This window comes from Pomacea canaliculata, linkage group LG1 (assembly GCF_003073045.1).
Source record: "Pomacea canaliculata isolate SZHN2017 linkage group LG1, ASM307304v1, whole genome shotgun sequence".
NCBI lineage: Eukaryota > Metazoa > Mollusca > Gastropoda > Architaenioglossa > Ampullariidae > Pomacea > Pomacea canaliculata.
Window position 1 is genome coordinate 33,818,687 of NC_037590.1, and position 19,632 is coordinate 33,838,318.

At 39.7% G+C, this 19,632-nt stretch overlaps 2 protein-coding genes across 2 annotated transcripts; both read right to left on the minus strand.

Moving 5' to 3' along the window:
* Nucleotides 1-418: 418 nt before the first annotated feature.
* On the minus strand, nt 419-14,745 carry LOC112561072 (alpha-L-fucosidase-like). Its single transcript, XM_025233280.1, has 12 exons — nt 14,152-14,745; nt 13,384-13,475; nt 12,573-12,673; nt 11,770-11,864; nt 4,469-5,954; nt 3,863-3,969; nt 3,389-3,519; nt 2,657-2,790; nt 2,316-2,413; nt 1,322-1,454; nt 807-977; nt 419-497 (listed from the first exon to the last, which is right to left on the minus strand). The coding sequence occupies exons 5-12, from the start codon at nt 4,819-4,821 to the stop codon at nt 419-421; spliced, it is 1,206 nt and encodes a 401-aa protein (XP_025089065.1). The 5' UTR covers nt 4,822-5,954; nt 11,770-11,864; nt 12,573-12,673; nt 13,384-13,475; nt 14,152-14,745.
* A 2,184-nt stretch (nt 14,746-16,929) lies between these two features.
* On the minus strand, nt 16,930-17,856 carry LOC112561076 (mediator of RNA polymerase II transcription subunit 15-like). The gene has a single exon (XM_025233293.1). The coding sequence runs from the start codon at nt 17,854-17,856 to the stop codon at nt 16,930-16,932; it is 927 nt and encodes a 308-aa protein (XP_025089078.1).
* Nucleotides 17,857-19,632: the final 1,776 nt, after the last annotated feature.

Consider the following 19,632-nt stretch of genomic DNA (forward strand, 5'->3'; position numbering starts at 1 on the left):
TCTGAAAGTAAAATATGTCATTGTTGTCCTTAGTCTTTGCACGTATTCCTCACACTGTCAGGGTTTCTATATCGTTTTCTCTTCGCTACAGTGAAACGTGTCTCAGCGGCTTCGAGCTCATAACTTTGCCGATTGTTTCGCGCCGTCTCTTCACCCTTGAAAGCGAAAACGAGGCTTCTGAATATCAATGTGCGACATGCGGAAAGTTGTGTTGCCTAGCAACATGCACACACACACAGCTGTGCACTGCGGTCTCGCATGAAGTTCCCCTGCCGTGGCTTTCGATGTGTCGAACCAGAAAAGGCACGATCCTTACCAGTAAACCACTGCGTTTCAAAAGATAGAAGATTAAAATTTCAAATCAACATACGGTACTGCTTTTGATAGCATCTATAGTTACGATCGTTTCATTTTTTAACTATGTAATTATATTCTTTATCTCTCCTTCTAATGATAAACAATTAATGGAGACAATTAACGTGAGTTTTGACGTGTACCTGCAACAGCATTTCCACAATATAATATATAACATCGATGGCTACTTGTATAACGTCACCTTGAAGTTATGTTAAGACCTAAATGCCGTACTATAAGATTTGAAAGGGGTATAACGTATGGTGACATTTTGAAAGCGGGTTTATACAGTGAAACTTCTTGGGCTAAAGTTCACTACTTGAGAAAACACACTGTTACACAATGTAATAAAACGTTTCCGAGTAACAGATTAATTTTACTTCTTAAATCAATCAATTTTTAAAGATAGATTCAGCTAAAGAAATTCCATAGAATCAATCGTTAAGACATACCATACGTCCGAGTTGGCAGTATCATTCTGGTATTTCCAAGGCCGAGTGCCATAGATGGCTTCTCCGTTGACCTGAAGCCATCGTCCCATCTGAGTGAGTCGTTCCTCGTAGATAGGGGAGATAACGCCGTACTTCGTGGGGCCGACATTCACCAGGAGGTTACCGCCCAGACTGCAAGGACACACAGGTCAGCGTACATACAGAACTCGCAAAATTACCTACAACTTTGGAAAAAAAGTATTTCATGGTAAAGATGACAAATATGTAGTAAACAGGATAATGGTTCAGATGAAAGTCGCAACAGCAGACCTGAAACGGTTTTTTTTTTTTATTTGGAACGTGTAGCATTAACACGAAAACCTTCAGAGTATGAATGTACGTCTCTCTAAGCTTGAGATAACTGACAATTCACACTAATATCTGACTTAAAGCTTAAAAAACAAAGGTTTTAAACAAAAATAAAACAAATGATAAATGTTGGTGGTGGTTGTGTCATTTATCCTTGTATCCTTTACCTGATCGTCCTGACCAAAAGGGCAATAAACTCATCCATGCTGTAAATGTCTGAAAGCTGAGCATCCCGTCGGAAACCCCACGAGTACTTGTCAAGAGTCATCGAGTTTTCCCATTTATGGTTGACAAGTTTGCCTAAAACGGGTCAAATTAAGACAGTCACCTCCTATAGCGTTAAATTTCATAATTTGGAATACAGAGCACACAAAAAATTTTCAAAGTTAAACCTTCATTTTAAGAGCTATAAGAGGGGACTTCACCCTTACCGGGTCCATATGTTACAAAAAAAAAATAATAATAATAAACAACAATCAAATGTAAAAGATAAAAAGAAAGTGCAGAAAAACCATCAGGAACAGACTTGACGTCTTCCAAAACAGATGCCTCAGGCGCATACTTAACATGTTTTGGCCAAATACCATCACCAACGAATAATTCCACCGAAGAACTGAAGAAAACGAGGCCACCCAAAGGAAACTTGGAGAAGAACGGTGGAAATGAGATGAAAGGAAAGGGCTGGACATACGGTTAGGGTCACTTGGAGTGGGCGGGTTTCAGCCGATCGACATCGGTGGCGGACTCTGGTTGAGGCCTTATGTGCAACATGATGCATGAAGATGAATAGATACATAGATTGTGGACATATGAAGGAATGGAAAAAGATATGGTCCATCCCTATCAACGGTCACTTTACGGTTAGCCCAATTTTTTTTTTCAGAGCTGTTTATAATTACAGACAGCTCAACAGAGCGTAGGGCGTGGAGTTTGCCGTGAACGGGCCGCTTTTAATTTTTCAATGGTTGTTTATGTTAAAACGAAACCCGGGGCTTGTAAAGTCAGGTGACTAAATTTAAAGCTCCACCCAGTTTCGGTGTGGCAAAGCGCTTGAACGGAAGGTCGACCGCTATCCCCACTAAAACAAAACAAGTGTAAGTAAATTGCTTTTTTAGCTTAATAAAAGACGGAGTAAACGACTTAACATTTGAGATGATTTACCTGGGACAAATCTGTCGTCACAGTTCCAGAATCCTCCATGATGACACCGAATATTTTTTCCCCATCGGTCGTTCACAACGACTGTGTCTTTCACGGGGCTGTTGACAAGGAAGCCTTATTAAACAATAGTTTAAAACATATGTGTGTTTGAAACCCATAAAATATCCAACTCGATATGCTAAAAGAGACAATATCCATAGTGACCGGAGACATTTTACTTCTGGAAGATTTCAATCAATTCCAATACATTTCTTTTCAGTATTAAGGAATGACTGTAGAAGATGACTCAGTCGACTAAAAAAATTCTTAACCACAACAAAGGGGTTATCATTGATAGCTACCTGTCGTTGTACAGCCAAGCAAGAAAGTGTGTGGCGTTCCAGTAGGTGTCATCGACCATCCAGTCGCCGTCAGACCACACGACGTCAGGCTTGTAAGTGTTCACCAGTTCGTACAGCTCTGGCAATGTCTTGGTCTGCAGGCAACAGGAGAAGTTTCAGAAGGTGAGCTTGTGACATCTGACCACTTACTGGATTATAAAAGCCGTTGTGTATTTACCTTCCTCGAGTCTTATCTTACTTCTACAAAACTCGCCCAGTCATTCTTTTCGCTGGTCTTGAGAGGCACTAACGGCCTTGCATCCCGCGGCATTATTAGGTCTTTGGTGAATGACATGCTGAAGGGTTCGCAGATAACATGTGTCACATTTTACGCCCCGCATGATTGCGAAACCTATAAAAAATACTTAAACTATCCCTTCCTCTTTACACAACATTAGCTCTGTTACCAGTCGACCTTTTCCCAGTGGAGTTGTGCGAGTGCCAACATAGCAAACGCGTACGTGACCCCTTCCCCACAAATCCCTTGTAAAAAAAACAAACGAATGCTAACACTTAGCAACGATTATGGGAGGGAAAGAGTAGATAAATAAACTTTTTAAGAGGTTAAAAGTAAAATATTTTATTAAAGTTGCATTGTGTGTATTGTATTGTGTATATTTGGCCGTTATATCGCATTAATGATATAAAAAGCTAACAGTTAACAAAACTAAGTTTGGCTTAACAACGACTTACGGCAACAAAGTCCTGAGTTGTGTAGTTGTTCTTGACATCCTGAAGGTACAGTGGGTTGAACCATTCAAAAAGGGAGTGGTAAACGCCAAAATGGATATCAGTCTTTGATCTGATGGCGTTGGCAAGATCACCTTGTTATAAATATACAGCGTAGGAAAATAAATTTTCCGATAGAGGAAAAAATGGTTAAAATAGACATTTAGAACAGACGGTTTACTTTGAAATAAAATCGGATGTTAAGCTCTATTACGACACTGAAAAAATTTAAATTCCGCTTTAATTTAAATTTCTGGATTAATGGCTACAGCTTTGTGCATGTTACCATTTGGTGCCCTTTCACCTCAAAACAGAAGCAGCTATGTGCTCAAGTATGAGGAAATTAACTTGTAATCATATTATCAAATATAAGAAAACAAAATGCATTATACTGCAGATTAGTCTCACGAGTTTAGTAATACATGCAGTCGTTCTTACCAACGAGGTCCCGGTTGGGTCCAACGTCCATTGCATTCCAGTTCCACGAGTATTTTGATGGCCAGTTAGTAAACCCTTCATGGTGCTTGGACGTTAGAACGACGTATCTGCAATGTAAAATGATATTCTTTATTTTGAAAAAAATATCGAAGCTGTTGAAATAATATATATATTCGTATAAAAAAAGGTTTCTCACCTGCAGATATTTATTATGTGGCAGTTTATTTCCCACCCACCCCACACATACACACCCATCATCTACAAGTCCTCCCCTTCCTCATCCTAACAAGAAATGGCACATTCTTCTCTAATACAAGCTTTAGTCATATGTGTTTGGTGTTTAAAAGAGAAAATGCATATACAGGTACACTTTTCCCCAGTAGTCTCAAAAACAAACACAAAGAAACAAACAAAAAAGGAACTGATGAAGTGTGTATGTGTGGTGGGAGGGAGCGATTGTTGCGTAAAAGAATAAAAAAAGAGTCATCGCCATTTTTCCATTTATTTACAATCAGGGCTAGAGAGAACAGAGAGGTGGTAAAGAAAATACCTAATAACTGAAAAGCTCTAAAGACAGAGCATATTTAGGGATAAGATAACTCTTACTTTGCACCCGAAGCCTTGAAGATGTCAGCCCAACGAGAGGGATCGTAAAATTCGGCGGTGAAGTCAGCAGCAAAGTCAGCGTAGGTGAAGTCAGGTTTGTAGTTCTTGGTCATGAAGTCGACAGCCGCTTGGCTCTTGGAGCCTTGCCACGACCACCAGAACCATTCGCTCTGGTAGCTGGGTACAGAGAAGACACCCCAGTGCAGGAAGATGCCAATCTTGCTGTCGTCATACCAGGCGGGCAGCGGTCTGGAGTCCAGAGAAGCCCAGTTGGGATCGTACCTCACCGCCAAAACTGTCGGCAGACAGAGAGAGCCCAGCAACGAGAAGACGACTGACCATGAGGAATACATGGCTACCTCTGACCGGCTCTTCTGGGGTGTCTGGTGTCTGGTGTCACTCCTCGCTTTTTATACCGTCCCGTTCCACTCAATCTCGCGATAAGCATTATGCATGTCTGGTTTCACCTTGCACCACTTTGTTCGACCTGCCTTGCGTGTGTGTGTGTAGGGGGGAGTTCAAACTGTTGTATCTTTGTTTTACTGGGTCACCGATTTTAAGGGGCAGTTCGTTGACCACATAGAGTTGAGTCAGTGCGCGCCCTTTCACACCCTTTCTCGATCGCTGACCACTCAAGACGGTCAAGTCAGGCAACGGCCCCTCCAGTTAGTCAGTATGTAGAGACGTAAATGAAAACGCCGTCTGTTGGGAAGTTTTTTGGTTTTTGTCTTGTTTTGGAGATTTTTTTTTCAAGGCATGTATAGCCATTTCCATCTCATCGAATTTAACGTTATGTTCTAACTTATTTCGTAATTCTTTCGCATAATAAGAAATTTTACCTGTGCAGCTGCGTGTTTTAAGTATTCTCAGATATTTTGCTCTGTAACAGATTTTTTATTATTATTACTGCATCAAGACGGACTGAAAATAATGCACAAAGTTCAAGAGAGGTCAACGAAACAGACTCTAGTGTAAACGATTAATTTTAGTTAGCAGCACAGTCGGCAGCAATTCTCTTGTAATGGAATGTAACTCAATTACCACATGGGATCAATCTTATGTCGTCAAGTGGTAGGCTCGATTCTTGATTTAGTTTCCCCTTTCTTGTTATTTATGTTTTATACTATTTCTATGTTTGATTCGACAAAGATTGCGCTTAAACAAAGGAGTTTATTAGCTTGAGGTCTACACATCTGGGATTGTTGTGTGATGATCTAGTGTCCTTTCAAAGAAAAATAAAAAAGAATTTATTTTATTTCAGAGACAGGCACAGATTGCTGACGGACACATGCTTCGCTCTCTCATTCCCATCTTCACTTGATCAGCCATAACACATTAAATATAAAAAAATTGAGTCCTACCTCTCGACTTTATCACTTGCTTTGATCAGCTGTGTCAAGGTCTCCCTTCAACTTCACCAGCTTGGGGTCCCAGTGTTTATCACCATCCCATCCATCCCCTTTAATAAGATTCCTTTCCAGTGAGGCTGGACATTCAAGATAAAAAAATCTTAATTAATGAGATCAACAATAGAAGATAGAAAATGTTGACAACTTGTATTTTTTCCTTTCTAAGTTAAGTTTATGAAAAACTTTCTATATCAAATCTGGTGTAAGAAAGTTCTAGCGAAGTGCAATCTGCGGTTACCAGAATTTACACTTGTTCGCGTTGGTATGCGTTGGTCATTATATGTAAATGTTACTGTTGCTGCTACGGGTCGTAATGAGCGTAAAAAAATGCCCTTTACGAGTGCTGTCTTTTGCGAGAGAGGGAAACGGCTAAACAGCAAAGTGACGGTGATAGACAAAAAACAAACACAGGAATACTTAGTGATAACGCTTTCTGACGAGACTGTTCACAACTATATATAGCTTCACAACAAGTACTTTAAGTCAAAATGTCAGGCACCGTTACAGATACGAGGAACAATTGTTTCTGACGATATGTTATCACATGAACGTTTTTTCTCTAAGGTCACCCTGCTGGCCTGGTATTGAGAAGTCACTGCTGATTCGGCAACATTTTCAATTTGACAACATTTTTTTAAGTGTTTGATGACTCAGAGTACGAAACGATTGATCAATACGGACACTTTTTTTTTTTACCTGGGGCTAAACAATCCAGGTGTCGTTACGTAATCTTTGTTACCGTCTGGAAAACATGACGATGGAGCACGTGAGCAGAACAAACACAGTCCAACGCATGCTCCATTACTCGATCAACAACACTTAAAAATATTGAATACTTTTTACTGAATAGTATTTAACTATCTTTGATACAATGCATGCTTAGTGGCCAAGCAAAACAGCTTGGTGCGTCATGGTAGCGACAGCTTATATCTATTGCTTATATATTGCGTCATGTGAAGCAAACAGCAAACTCGCTGCAACCACGTTATATGAACGTGATCGAGCTGCAACCATTAAAGGTGGTACATCAACAATTCACTAACGATTCATGATTGAACGTTATGTGTTTCGAGTAGATGTAGGCGTTTACATTGATGGACGATCGAATGTATAAACAGAGATATAGATGTCGTTATCTGACAGAAGTGTTGATCTTTTAGGTCAGCTATGCTTCTATATATGACATACATCGCGTCGCATACGATTATTAACTGTATAATTGCTGGGGTTTTAGTAACCGAGGCTGCATATTTTGGTCAGCTAGTTCATCCTTGCAACAGGCAATTAACACATACATGTATTTTTTTTTTTAATTTTGGTCCTGCGAGCATTTTTTTTTTTTTATGGACAAGAAACTACGAATTTCCGTCCAAAGGACAGTGTGACTCGTCGCTCATACTAGCTTCAGTTTCTCATATCTAATTAATTTCTTATCAGCCTTTTAGAAGAAAAAAAATCCCACCTACTATAAAACTACCTACAAAACTGTCAAAGCGTCTATAAAGCCACGGACCTATAATTGATTCATTCAAATAGGTGCATGGTGGTGGTGGCGTTGGCAGTGGCAGTGATGGTAAAAATAATGACCTGCTTTGAAGACATTAGAAAGTAGTATATGTTATATCTTATACTGCCTATAGCGATTAAAAGTAATGCACTCGATGAACAGTCATAATAATATGCACACACACGATCATACAGACACGTGACCTTCACCCCAAATTATATAAGCTCGACCTTTTATGTGGGTTCATTCTGACGTATGAAGTGATCCGCTGTTAGTCTCGGCGAGCCGTAACAAAGAATGTGACTAAGTCGGAAGCTTTCTTGAATCATGCCTCGTTTTAGCAGTTAACTGGAAAAAAAATCGTCTGCCAAGGATATTCGTGATGAGAGAGAGAGAAAGTGAGAAAATTAAAGAACAATAAGCTGCTGAACCAGATGGGATAAAATTATTATTTATTTTATTATTTAATTTATTTTATTATTTATTATTATTAATTATTATTGCTCAAATTATTCAATGAAAAATAACGAATAATAAGCCGAATAAACATGCCCAGCAACTTCAAATTAAAAAAAACAAACAAACAGTGAGAAAACAAAATCAGATCACATGATTTTATTATCGGGAAAGATTTAAGCCGAATTTTTCTCTCATCATGAGGATTCTTAAATGGCTTCACGTCCGGCCACTGGTGCAATGGCAATGTCACTCGGTGTTTCCATCTGCTCCCTGCCGTCAGCACCAGACATCTCCTCACTGTGCGGGGCGTTGGCATCGTCGGCGTCGCCGTCACCTGCGCCGACGTTGCAGTCGTTCTCGTCGTTCTCAGCTGACGACTCGTCGCTGGCGGCGGCCGCCTCCTTATGCATGCAATGCCGTCGCCGGTACTGCCGCAGATGCTTGTGCTTAGGCTGCTCCTTCTTCTGTTGCCCTCGCTGTCTGCTGTTGTTGCGACGAGACGGTTGGGTTGTCGGTAGCACACGCCTGTTTCGTTTGACACGCTTATCCGGGATGACCTGGAGGATGAATTTTGGTTTTTGACTCCGTTTAGACCCGGACGTAGTGTGTGAACCAGATGGACGGCTCCTGCTCTCTCTGCTCGCGGAGGCCTGCGTCGCCGCATGGGACGAGACGTGCGAGGCCGGATGGCTGTGGCGAGGCAGACGGAAGCGGTCTTCGATGATCTCCTTTACCCGTCCGGCTTGGATGGCTCGTTGCAGCATCCAGTTGATCTGGTCATTGGAGAACTTGCCAACGTCGCGGCACAAGCTTTTGCGGATGGAGGTGAGCGTGTAGCCGCGTTGATTGCTGAGCTTCTTGATGGCTTTCACCACCTGGGAAACTGTCAGCCGAAGACGCATCCTCTGTCCCCGTCCTGTAGAGCTGCCTGGAGCCGACATGGTCGTCGCTGACTTGGTCATCGCAATCGCCAGGATCTGCCGAGCTTGTTGCAGTCAGTGGACGGTCAGCAAAATGAAGGTAGCAAGCATGCTAAACGCAGGCCTTTTATACAAAAGATCCATCCCAAAACTGGCGTAAGCGTTGCCGCGTAACGCTGTTGTCCTAGTAACAGAACTACAAGGTAGATGGGGGTGTTTTTTTTAAAATTGCTTATTTATATGGCAATACGCTGAGGCTTGATATAAAAACTCGAACTTAGCCCTCATTGGTGCATGCCGGACAATATTTTTCCAGAATTGTTGGCCGTATTGAATATTTCGGTAATTTTACAGATTTGGAGGTTGCCATGTGAGTTGCAGAACGAGCTACACATACACGGCTCCAGGGAAAGCAATGACGTCGTGGTCTATGACAACATCAAGTAAGTCATTGCCAAGCGACCTGCCGCTGTACAGACGACTAGTTACTATGGTGATGGTATCAGCGAAACTGCGAAACAAAGGATTCACGGATACACATTATTTTTTTTTATTATTATTTTTTTTAATCAACTGTTGAAAAATATAGTAACTATGAAACAGATCTAAAAATTAAGATCTGTTGTACGTAAAGCGAATGAGTCTGGCAAAAGACGCCATGTAAATTTTTTTTAAAATTATTATTAACATATGGTGACATAAAACTTAGGACGTAATAAATCAACAATTAGATGTTGATGGGGATTTTATTCAGGCCACAGATCTGTACTTTGGCATCAGGAGTCGCGCGACTGGCGGAATGGCTGTTCTCCGTCTCTTCATCCTCTGGTGTCTACTGTTTATATCTTCATTTCTGTTGCGCTACTTCTCTTGCTTTTATTTTATGAACCACTTTGTCAAGTAGTGGTCTGTACAGACATCTCTGCACTGCTTAGATTTTGAATCTGTATATCAGCAATATAGACTTAACGCCCCAACCCCCTTACTCCATCAATTTTCTATAATGTTTATGCAACCGCTGTGACACTCGTCTTTGCCACAAGCGCACATTGGCTATGTGCTCCACAGTCGGCATTAAAAGATACGTTAACACATACACTTAAAATCTTTGAGTTGGTGTGCACTATAACTTAGGTTCAAAGCACATTGTCTGCCAGTCCTTTTGCTGCTGTCTGCAGGTTTTTCTATCTTGTATTGAAGGCTATTGTCTTTATATATGTTTGCTGATGCTTTTGGTTTCTGTAAATTTTGTATCTTTTGTGTATTTGCATTGCTTTTGTAGAGCACGTTCAGCCTACTATTAAGGAATATATATATATAAAAGCCCACTTATTCTAAAATGTTCGTCTTTTCTTTAGACTTGAAATTACACTTAAAAATCTTCATCAGGGTCCAGGTTGCTTTTGAGTATGCATGCTGTTATTAAAGTACAAGCTTACTGTCACCATTAACTCCTGCTTTCTGTGTGCAGAGTTACAGAAATCCTTTCACACAGTAAAATGTAGTTTACAAGATCACTTGTGTTTTTCTTATCCCATCAAAGGGGTATTTGTAGTAGGAATATCTGACAAAATGACAGTTTCTGTCAGCCATGGCAATAAATGTTAATTTGATGTCACACCTGTTGGCTTTAATGTGACAAATTCTGTCCCCCTTTGCAACTCTCAAGCATCAAACACCCAAAAATACAAACACGTCATGAACCGACAATAATAAATTTAGGAACACATTGAGGACAGTAAAAAATTATTTTAAAAAAAACCACCAATCAGGGATAATGTGTGACTGTATAAGTAAGTTTTCCAATGAAATTTATGGAAAACTCAAAGCAAAAGGCAGCAGAGAAAAAAGTGCAAAAATGGTAAAATTAAACAATACTAATTGTTCAACAATATAGAATGACAAAAGAAATAAAAAGTAAGACAAGATGCTAGGCTAAGCTAGGCTGTAAATACCAAAAATGGTAAGTTAATAATGTTACCATCTTATGCAAATGACAAAAGAAAAATCCATTTACTTTAATGAAATCTTTATAGAAAACGTGCAAGAAAATTTTATTTTCATCGAGAAATTTGTTCTTTTTTTCTTCCAGCCATTTGTTCTGTTCTGATCACAGAGTCCAACAAGTAAATGCGCAATAATAAGTTTAAAATTACAACATGCGTTCATACAATCTTAAGTGTCACTGATATACAAGCTTTTTCTTATTATCCTTTCTGCTACCTGAGCACAGCTTCAAATAACCACACTGATAAAGAGCATAGAACTTCTTTGAATATAAACTAAAAGTGGTGATTGCTTAGTATATACAATTTACTGCAATGCAGAATGATGTTTTAGTGACTTTCATGAGCTAGTTTGACTTTAACTTGAACCATTAATGTTGTTTATATACCAAGTAAATTGATTGAAAACGAACATTAAAAGTAAATAAGAGAAAAAAAAATTGATGACTAAAGTAATCTTTGCAAATAAAAGAATGGTAAAATAATAAATTAAATGCAACTATCAGTGGCAAAATAGTGTAATAATTAATATACACGTAAATCCTTGTAGAAATATACAAAAATCCACTTTGCAACACATTACCTTTTATTTATAAATAATAATAACTAAAGCAAAATTATTTGATCTTTAGCTGTAAGAAATGTGAAAGCAAGAAATCTACTCAAATACAAATTTACTTGTTAAAGGCTTCTGCAAATGCACTTTTGCATTATTAAAATCTGCTCTGCGATCTGCATTTCTTTATAACAAATGAGTCGCATATTTTGACCAGAAGGTAACAGGCCAGTCAATGCCAAAGTACTTAACAGTTAGTCTTTTACAGGATCATGACAGGATCATGATGTCGCAGCAAAGTAGTGCTCCTTTCAAGCACACATTTTTTCACTTCTGACATTAGTCATTTAACACTTTAAAGAAGGTCCTCCTTCAGTCTGTTTTTTTAAAGGCAACCATAGCATCAACTTTGTGAATAGTGGTGGAGAAAGAATGGAGGCTCACCTCTTCAGAATTTATGATAAAGTGGGGACCAGATTCACCCCATGCAGATGGTGCTTCGGCATCTTTGTCTGTATAAACCAAAATGTCAAAGGTACCTGAACAGAAAAAAAGCAAAACCAAGTCAAGAGATTGGCAGGGAAACACTGCTTATAACTCTGTTGAATAACATTGACACATCACATTACACAGCAGTATTCAATCTTCAACACTCAACAATTAGCCAGAAGAACTAAAAAATCCTTATTAGTTAAAGTGATGGATAAAAGCAACAAAATGTTAGTACAATTCCATTACAAAATAAAACCACGTCATGTCTGTCACTGTTGGGTTGATGCAATTGTACGAGTCACGATCAAAGATCTCCCCACCACACACTCATATCACATTACATAAGCATTTCTGTTTTAATATGTACATTTAAAATATATATTTTGGCTTAGAATGCAAAAAATGGACAATGAGTGGTTAAAAAGAAAGCTGAAGGATAAAGCATGTTAGTGATTATGCTTTTCTGTAAAGCAATACTGATTTTACAAAATTTTAGCACAAAAAGTAGTCAATCAGGGCTTCTGCTTACGCAAAAAATTGCATACAGTATGCATTAAAAGTTCGGAGGACCCCTTCAATTTTCATCAATGGGGTCCCCTTCAAATTTGGGCGAAGAACAGGGACCCCTTAAAAATCTGAAGAAGAATTTAGCCTTAGCAGAAGCCCTGGTCAATGTTAATGACAAATCATGTGATCAGCTAAGCATAGGTTTTAGCTAAACTTAATCACAGAAACAGCATGAATGAAAAACTTACAGAGAGATTCCAGAAGTGGCAGAAATGTGACTGTTGCAGTGATCTGACGAATAATAGATTTTATTTCTTCTTTCACTTTTTTCTCTGTTTTGTCTCTCTTCCTGAAATTGAGCAAGAAACACTGATAATTCCATTTATGATCCATCAAAAACATTCAAAACAAAAGAATTGCGCCTAATTATAAGAAAGGTAAATGACCTACTACAAGATCATAATAAACTGTTATTAAAGCAACTTTAATTAAAAAAATAATAATTTTTTGCAGTTACAGGACAGTAATTTAATACTTGAAAGAGTTTTTTTGTAAACAGTCTGAGTTACACTTAATTAAGAAAGAAAGACCTGCAGTTTTCAGGAAAGCTGCAGGAACACAAGATGAAAAATAAATTTATGAATGAAAAAGCTCACTAAAATCAAATCAGCAAGATCACTATCCAGGTGATCAAACAGCAAAAATAGAACAAGGATATGGCACAGTGCCAACTGGGAAAGCTGGCTAGAAAGCCAACAGAATGTCAAACAAAACAACATTTGTCAAATGTCTTAAGTCTTATTTTAAATATTTTAATTTATTTTAATTTACAATGCTTAATTTTGTTTCTTGACTAAGATTTCTAAAGAAAAGAAGAAAATACAGAAACTTAATTTCCTATTAATCAAAGCTGCATCTATAGTTATGGCCATTCAGCTCCATCTAGCATGTGTTTGAGAGAGGGAAGGGGGGAGGCATTCTTGACGACTGTGAAATTATTGCAGTTAAAAATAATAAATGAGGATAATTAAGACACTTCATCGAAAATACTATACTTACTATAGGCCCCTTCGGGACATGTCTTGCATGTGCTCGAGTTAGTATGAAAGGGGAACAGCTGCTGTTACAGTCTGTTCCACAGTTGAACAGTGCTGCGAAAAAATGACAACAAAAATATCCAGCACATCTCCACTTCGTAGGTACACTAGATCCAATTTTATTTACAGCACACTTTTTTTTTTTTTCTCCAACTGGTCGATCTACCCTTGCCCTATGCGCCTGTTTGTACGTGCGTCTGTACGTCAGCGTGAGATAGGCTAGCTGTTTGAAAGTGTGGCCAAATTATCCCTGTAAACGCGTGTGTACGTGAGAGAAAAAGAGCGAGGAAAAATTGAGAGGGTAAGTGTATATGTGAGCGAGAGATCGAGCACGCACGTACGTTATTTTGTGTGTGTACGTACGTGTCACGTTAGTCGATAACATGTAGTGTATTATCAAAGTATACAAAATAATCTGAATCTTTCATCTGTTGAACAGACTATATATAGCTGTATTCGCACGTACCTTCGCAATGCAGTACTTTATAATATATATAATATATGGTCAATTCATAAACGGCTTCTCCAGTTTACCCCAATTTAACCCCACCACCTTGCAAATTCTATCCATATAAAGTTTGTTGAATAATAACCGTTAATTCATTTCTCTATCTGTGACGCTACATGATTCGTGGAAATGTTCTGAACTCACAGAGTTGAAATATGGTAATCTATGAGAGTCTGTCGCTTATTCTATAAACACCCGAATGCGAGTGGCTCAATGTCTTACCGTCAACTGCAGAAGTAAAAGACGACACGCAAAGTAGAAACATTACGTACTCCTGGAATGTATTTATCCATTTAGTTCATTTCATCAGTCTTCTCTTGAAGTAAATCTCAGCAGGAAACAGGCACACACGAAAAAAATACACTTTTAGTAACTGCAGATAGACGCAGTTCGCAACACTCACATACACTTGTACACAGTAGAAGCTCGAAGGATTGCTGTTCACCAAGCGAAGTTCTGAAAGTAAGAGAATCCAATGTTGACATCAATCATAGCTTCCCCGTTAAAATATGTCATTGTTGTCCTTACTCTTTGCACGTATTCCTCACACTGTCAGGGTTTCTATATCGTTTTCTCTTCGCTACAGAGAAACGCGTGTCTCAGCGGCTTCGAGCTCAAAACTTTGCCGATTGTTTCGCGCCGTCTGCTCCACCCTTGAAAACGAAAACGAGGCTTCTGAATATCAATGTGCGACATGCGGAAAGTTGTGTTGCCTAGCAACAGGCACACACACAGCTGTGCACTGCGGTCTCGCATGAAGTTCCCCTGCCGTGGCTTTCGAAGTGTCGAACCAGAAAAGGCACGATCCATACCAGTAATCCACTGCGTTTCAAAAGATAGAAGATTAAAATGTCAAATAAACATACGGTACTGCTTTTGATAGCATCAATAGTTACGATCGTTTTATTTTTTTAACTCTGTAATATATAGTCTTTATCTCTCCTTCTAATGATAAACAATTATAATGGAGACAATTAACGTGAGTTGACAGATCTGTACTTCCTCATACTTACACCAAGTGAATAAATAAACTGTTAAAATCTGAAATGTGCGAACTATTGTTGCTGCGGCACTGTGTACGGAATGGCAATTGTCAACTATAAACTCAGTAAAATAGGATTTTATTTCCCCACAGCGTGTGCCTATATCTATCACAGAGAGAGAGAAAATTTCTGGCATAAATCAGTTAATTTATATGACTTCAACATTCCCGTTTGCTTTGTCAGAAGTCAGTTTTAAGTGTGCGTGATTTACAGCAGAGCATGCACAACGATTTAGTCGATCTTCCATTTAATATTCCAGAACACAAATGGCTCCCTCGGAATTATGACCTGAACAAGTTGTCCTCACTGGTTCTCCTCCCAAGAGAACTACATTGCATTCGAGTGCTGGGCACTGTTTACACAAGACTTTACGTCTGCTACGTGAAATGTGATCGTTCACACGGCGTCAGCAACACAAAAACGTTCAAATTTCGTTCTGCATTTTTTTCTGTCAGGTGACCATCCTTACCTGTCGTGGGACCTCCAGCTGTGAAAACTCTATTCATGTACACCGACCCAACTATGCAAGGTCTTCATTATTTTTATATACACGACTACCTACTTTACATTTACATTGAGAGCTGACAACAGCTGCCCTCAGAACAACCTTTAGACTCATGCCTTCGGCTGTTCTCGCTAGGAATGAAAAAAAGACAAAAAAAGAAAAGAGTATAGAACTTGCTTGTAGGTGAGGTGTTATTCGGAGTGATAGAGGTTTTAATCAAAAAGAAAATTATCCTCAACGTTTAAAAGCTTCTTTAAAGCAATTTGCTTTAAAGCAATTTAAGCAAATCTTAAGCGAACCAGGATCAAGCACCACTAAGCACTGTTGTAAGCTTGCAAAACTGTCTGCAGTCGTCCAGCATTTAGTGTAATGAATTGTTCGGCGCATCTGTCTGAACACAGGTTTATAAACGGGTACCAGATGCACACTCAGATAATAGGACGCACCCAGACTGGGCAGGGGTAGAGATCTGTACGCACGTGGTACAGTTCCGTAAACAAGGTCGAGTGTGGTCTGACTCAGGGTAGTAGGACATGTCACATACTGGTCGTAGGTCTGAAGAACCGATGTTAGGTCACAGTGATTGAAATCTCCTAATATAACTTAGGAGCATCAGGACAAATCAGTCGTGATTGTGAGTCACATCTGCGATGCACCGTAACGCATTGGAAACATTTGCCCTGGGATGAATATACACAAGGGTGAACAACAACTGGGGGAATTCTCTCGGGAGGTGAAATGGGCGAAGCGAAATCATGAGAAGTTCAAGGTTGCTAGTACACATCCTTAATAACCGTATTACAGTGCCTGTTGTTGACATAGAAACTAGTACTAGTGAGGATGAAGAAAATGCAGTTCAGACATTTTCGTTGCATTCTGCAATGCCAACACATTTTTTTTATTAATACATACAAGAAATATAATGTATTGGAATTTTATTGACCATTTGATGGAGATCCAACCTACCATGACAATGTATCTTTACTCCTAACTGTGTGTGTCTGTATGAGTATGTATGCCTGCCCTTGTGAGCAAAAGAAAAATTTCTGTCTTGGGTATCCTCGACGGACAATAAAGTTTGTTTTGATTTGATTTTGATTTGATTTGATTTTATTTGATTTGATCAATGCTGCCAGTAATTGACAAGAGATGTGTACTCCCAAAAGCTGAGAAAGTTTTTTTTTCTTTAACAAATAAGTTTAGTTTATTTTCTATTTAAGTATTTAAAGTTTAAACTTTTAAACATATCTATTTTGAATTCCTAAAATTAAATTTAATTTTTAACAGTTTGAGCCATACCATTAACGGAAACGCAGCCATACCATTAACGGAAACACATATGCTCGCGGTAAATATAATTTTAATAAACCTCACCAAAACCTGAAAGGTCAAATCAGGTCACACGATTTTAGTTTGGCTGAAATCTTTCACAGTTCAATCAGCTCCATAAAATCATTGTTCCTCATCACGACAATCGTCGGCACCGGACACATCACTGTCATGATCATTCACTTCGCCCTCAGATGAGCATTCATCGCAGCTGGCGGCCGCCTCCTCATAACACATGCAGCGCTGTCGCTGGCACTGCTGCGGACGCTTGGGCTGCTGTTGCCGTCGGTTCTTGCTCCGAGCCGCATGACGAGATGGTTGGTTTGAAGGAGGCACGCTGTCAGAGAAGCCGTTGCGGGCGCTGGCCGCCTCATTACGCATGGAGCGCCGTCGCCGGTTCTGCTGCTTGGGCTGCTGCTGCTTCTGCTGTTGCTGTTGCTTCTGCTGCCGTCGCTGTCGTTTTTTCGTGCTAGCCGCACGACCAGACGGTAGCACGCGCCTTCTACGTCTGGAGGGCTTATCCTCTACGAGCCGAAGGCGGAATCCTGGTATGTTTCTCTGATTAGACGTGGTCTTGCGTGAACCAGAAGTTTGACGACCTCTTCTCATCCTGCACTCTCTGCTCGTGGAAGCCTGCGACTCCGCATAGGAGGAGGCTTGCGAGGACAGCTGGTTGATGTGGCGAATCAGACTGAAGCGGTCTTCCGTGATCTCCTTTACCCGTCCGGCTTGGATGGCTCGTTGAAGCGCCGAGTTGATCTGGTCTATGGAGTATTTGCCAACGTCGCGGCACAAGCGGTTGCGGATGGAGGTGAGCGAGTAGCCGCGTTGATTGCTGAGCTTCTTGATGGCTTTCACCAACTGGGACATTGTCAGCCGAAGACGCATCCTCTGTCCCCGTCCTGTAGAGCTGCCTGGAGCTGACATGGTCGTCGCTGACTTGGTCATCGCAATCGCCAGGATCTGCCGAGCTTGCTCAAATCTCTGGACGGTCAGCAAAATGAAGGTAGCGCTTGGGCTAAACGGGGGCCTTTTATACAAAAGATCCATCCCAAAACTGGCGTAAGCGTTGCCGCGTAACGCTGTTGTCCTAGTAACAGAACTACACGGTAGATGGCAGGTTTTTTTTATTATTGGATGTTTGTATCGCAATAACGTGGCTTAATATAAAAACTTGAACTAAGTTCTTATTGGTGCATGCCGGAAAATGTATTTTCCAAAATTGTTGGCCGTATTGAATATTTCGGTAATTTTACAGCTTTGGAGGTTGCCATGTGAGTCACAGCACGATCTACACATCTATGGCTCCAGGGAAAGCAATGACGTCGTGGTCTATGGCACAGCAAGTAAAGCCACATCATTGCTAAGCGACCTGCCGCTGTACAGACGACTAGTTACTATGGTGATGGTTTCTGCGAAACTGCGTCTAATGATTCACATTTTTTCATCACGCGAATGGTTGAACAAAACTACGGTAACTATAAAACAGATCTGAAAATTAGAGATCTTTTGTACGTAAAGCGTTACGAGTCTGGCAAAAGACGCCATATAAATGTTTTATTATCATCATCATCATCATTATTATTAAAATATGGTGACAAAAAACTTAGGACGTAATAAAATCAATAATTATATGTTGATGGGGATTTTATTCAGGCCACAGAATCATGCATCTCGATCTTTTGCGCTATGGAAATATGAATCTTTGTAAGGGCGCCTGGAAAATAAAATATAAATAAAATAAAAACTCCAAATGATTGCAGATAAACCACGAACTAAATATACGTCCGTGGATAATTAAAGTAATTAAAAAAGTAATTTTGTAAAGCACATTTTCAGCTTACCGTTAAGGAAAAATGTATATTTAAATCCACTTATTCTAAAATGTTTTCTCAGTCTTATCCTTTCGACTTGAAATTACACTTAAAAACCCTGATTATCGTCCAGGTTGCCCACGTATGGGTATGCATGCAGTTATTAAAGTACAAGCATACTGTGGCCTAAAGTGAGCTGCTGGACTGTTGCCATTAGCTCCGGCTTTGTGTGTTCAGAGTTTGAGGAATCCTTTCACCCAAATCCATTTCACAAGATGAGTTGTTTTTTTTCCCCTCATTCCATCACATGGCTATTTTTAGCAGTTTTTCTATAATCTGGCATTTGCATTAGGAAAGGCAAAAATGAAAAAAAATACTTTGATTCCCTTCTAGTATTTCTACATACAAAGTCCTATTCAACAGGCTTTCTCACTTATGCTGTGGCACAACTACAAAACTGTAAACTGGCTTGCTGAGAAAAGTGGTGAGCAGCCACAGATTATGAATGAAGCAAGAAAGACAAATCATATACTCCATGCCTTTAACAGGCAACATGAAAAAGTAATATGTAGTAGTATGTTGTAGCATCATGTAGTTCCTTAATGCCATATCAGCAACAAAGGCCACATCATGGCAAGAAAGTTCAGAAATGCCACACCATTCAATGTAATTGGAGAAACTTTTGCAGATGAAGTTGCAACAGAAGCTGCTTGGAAACCAGTGAAAGCAACAGTCGAAAAAGGCAAGACTTCCTGCCAGGTGTGTCAATGCAATACGGAAAGAGGCAGCACATGGCAGGTCTCATCACAATGCAAAAGATTGATTCAGAAGATGCATTCTCAAGAAATTTCATGCACTACCATTATCTCATTCTTTTGGATCCGATCAGTCATCACAAACTTATCTTGAGGTTATCTGGGACTGCAAACCACCTAAAAATCCATCCCATCGAAGTCCAGCAAGATGTTCTTGAGACTGAGCTGATGCTATTCATCTTTAGGAGGCTGGGCCA

Bases quoted from the DNA above. Each gene is read 5' to 3' on its own strand.
- LOC112561076 (XM_025233293.1), bottom strand. From the start codon at position 17,856: ATGGATCTTTTGTATAAAAGGCCCCCGTTTAGCCCAAGCGCTACCTTC.
- LOC112561072 (XM_025233280.1), bottom strand. From the start codon at position 4,821: ATGTATTCCTCATGGTCAGTCGTCTTCTCGTTGCTGGGCTCTCTCTGT. The intron at 3,970-4,468 runs GTAAGAGTTATC...TTTACATTGCAG, and splicing joins TTCAAGGCTTCGGGTGCAAA to ATACGTCGTTCTAACGTCCA. The intron at 1,455-2,315 runs GTAAATCATCTC...GACCCGTTTTAG, and splicing joins TGACGACAGATTTGTCCCAG to GCAAACTTGTCAACCATAAA.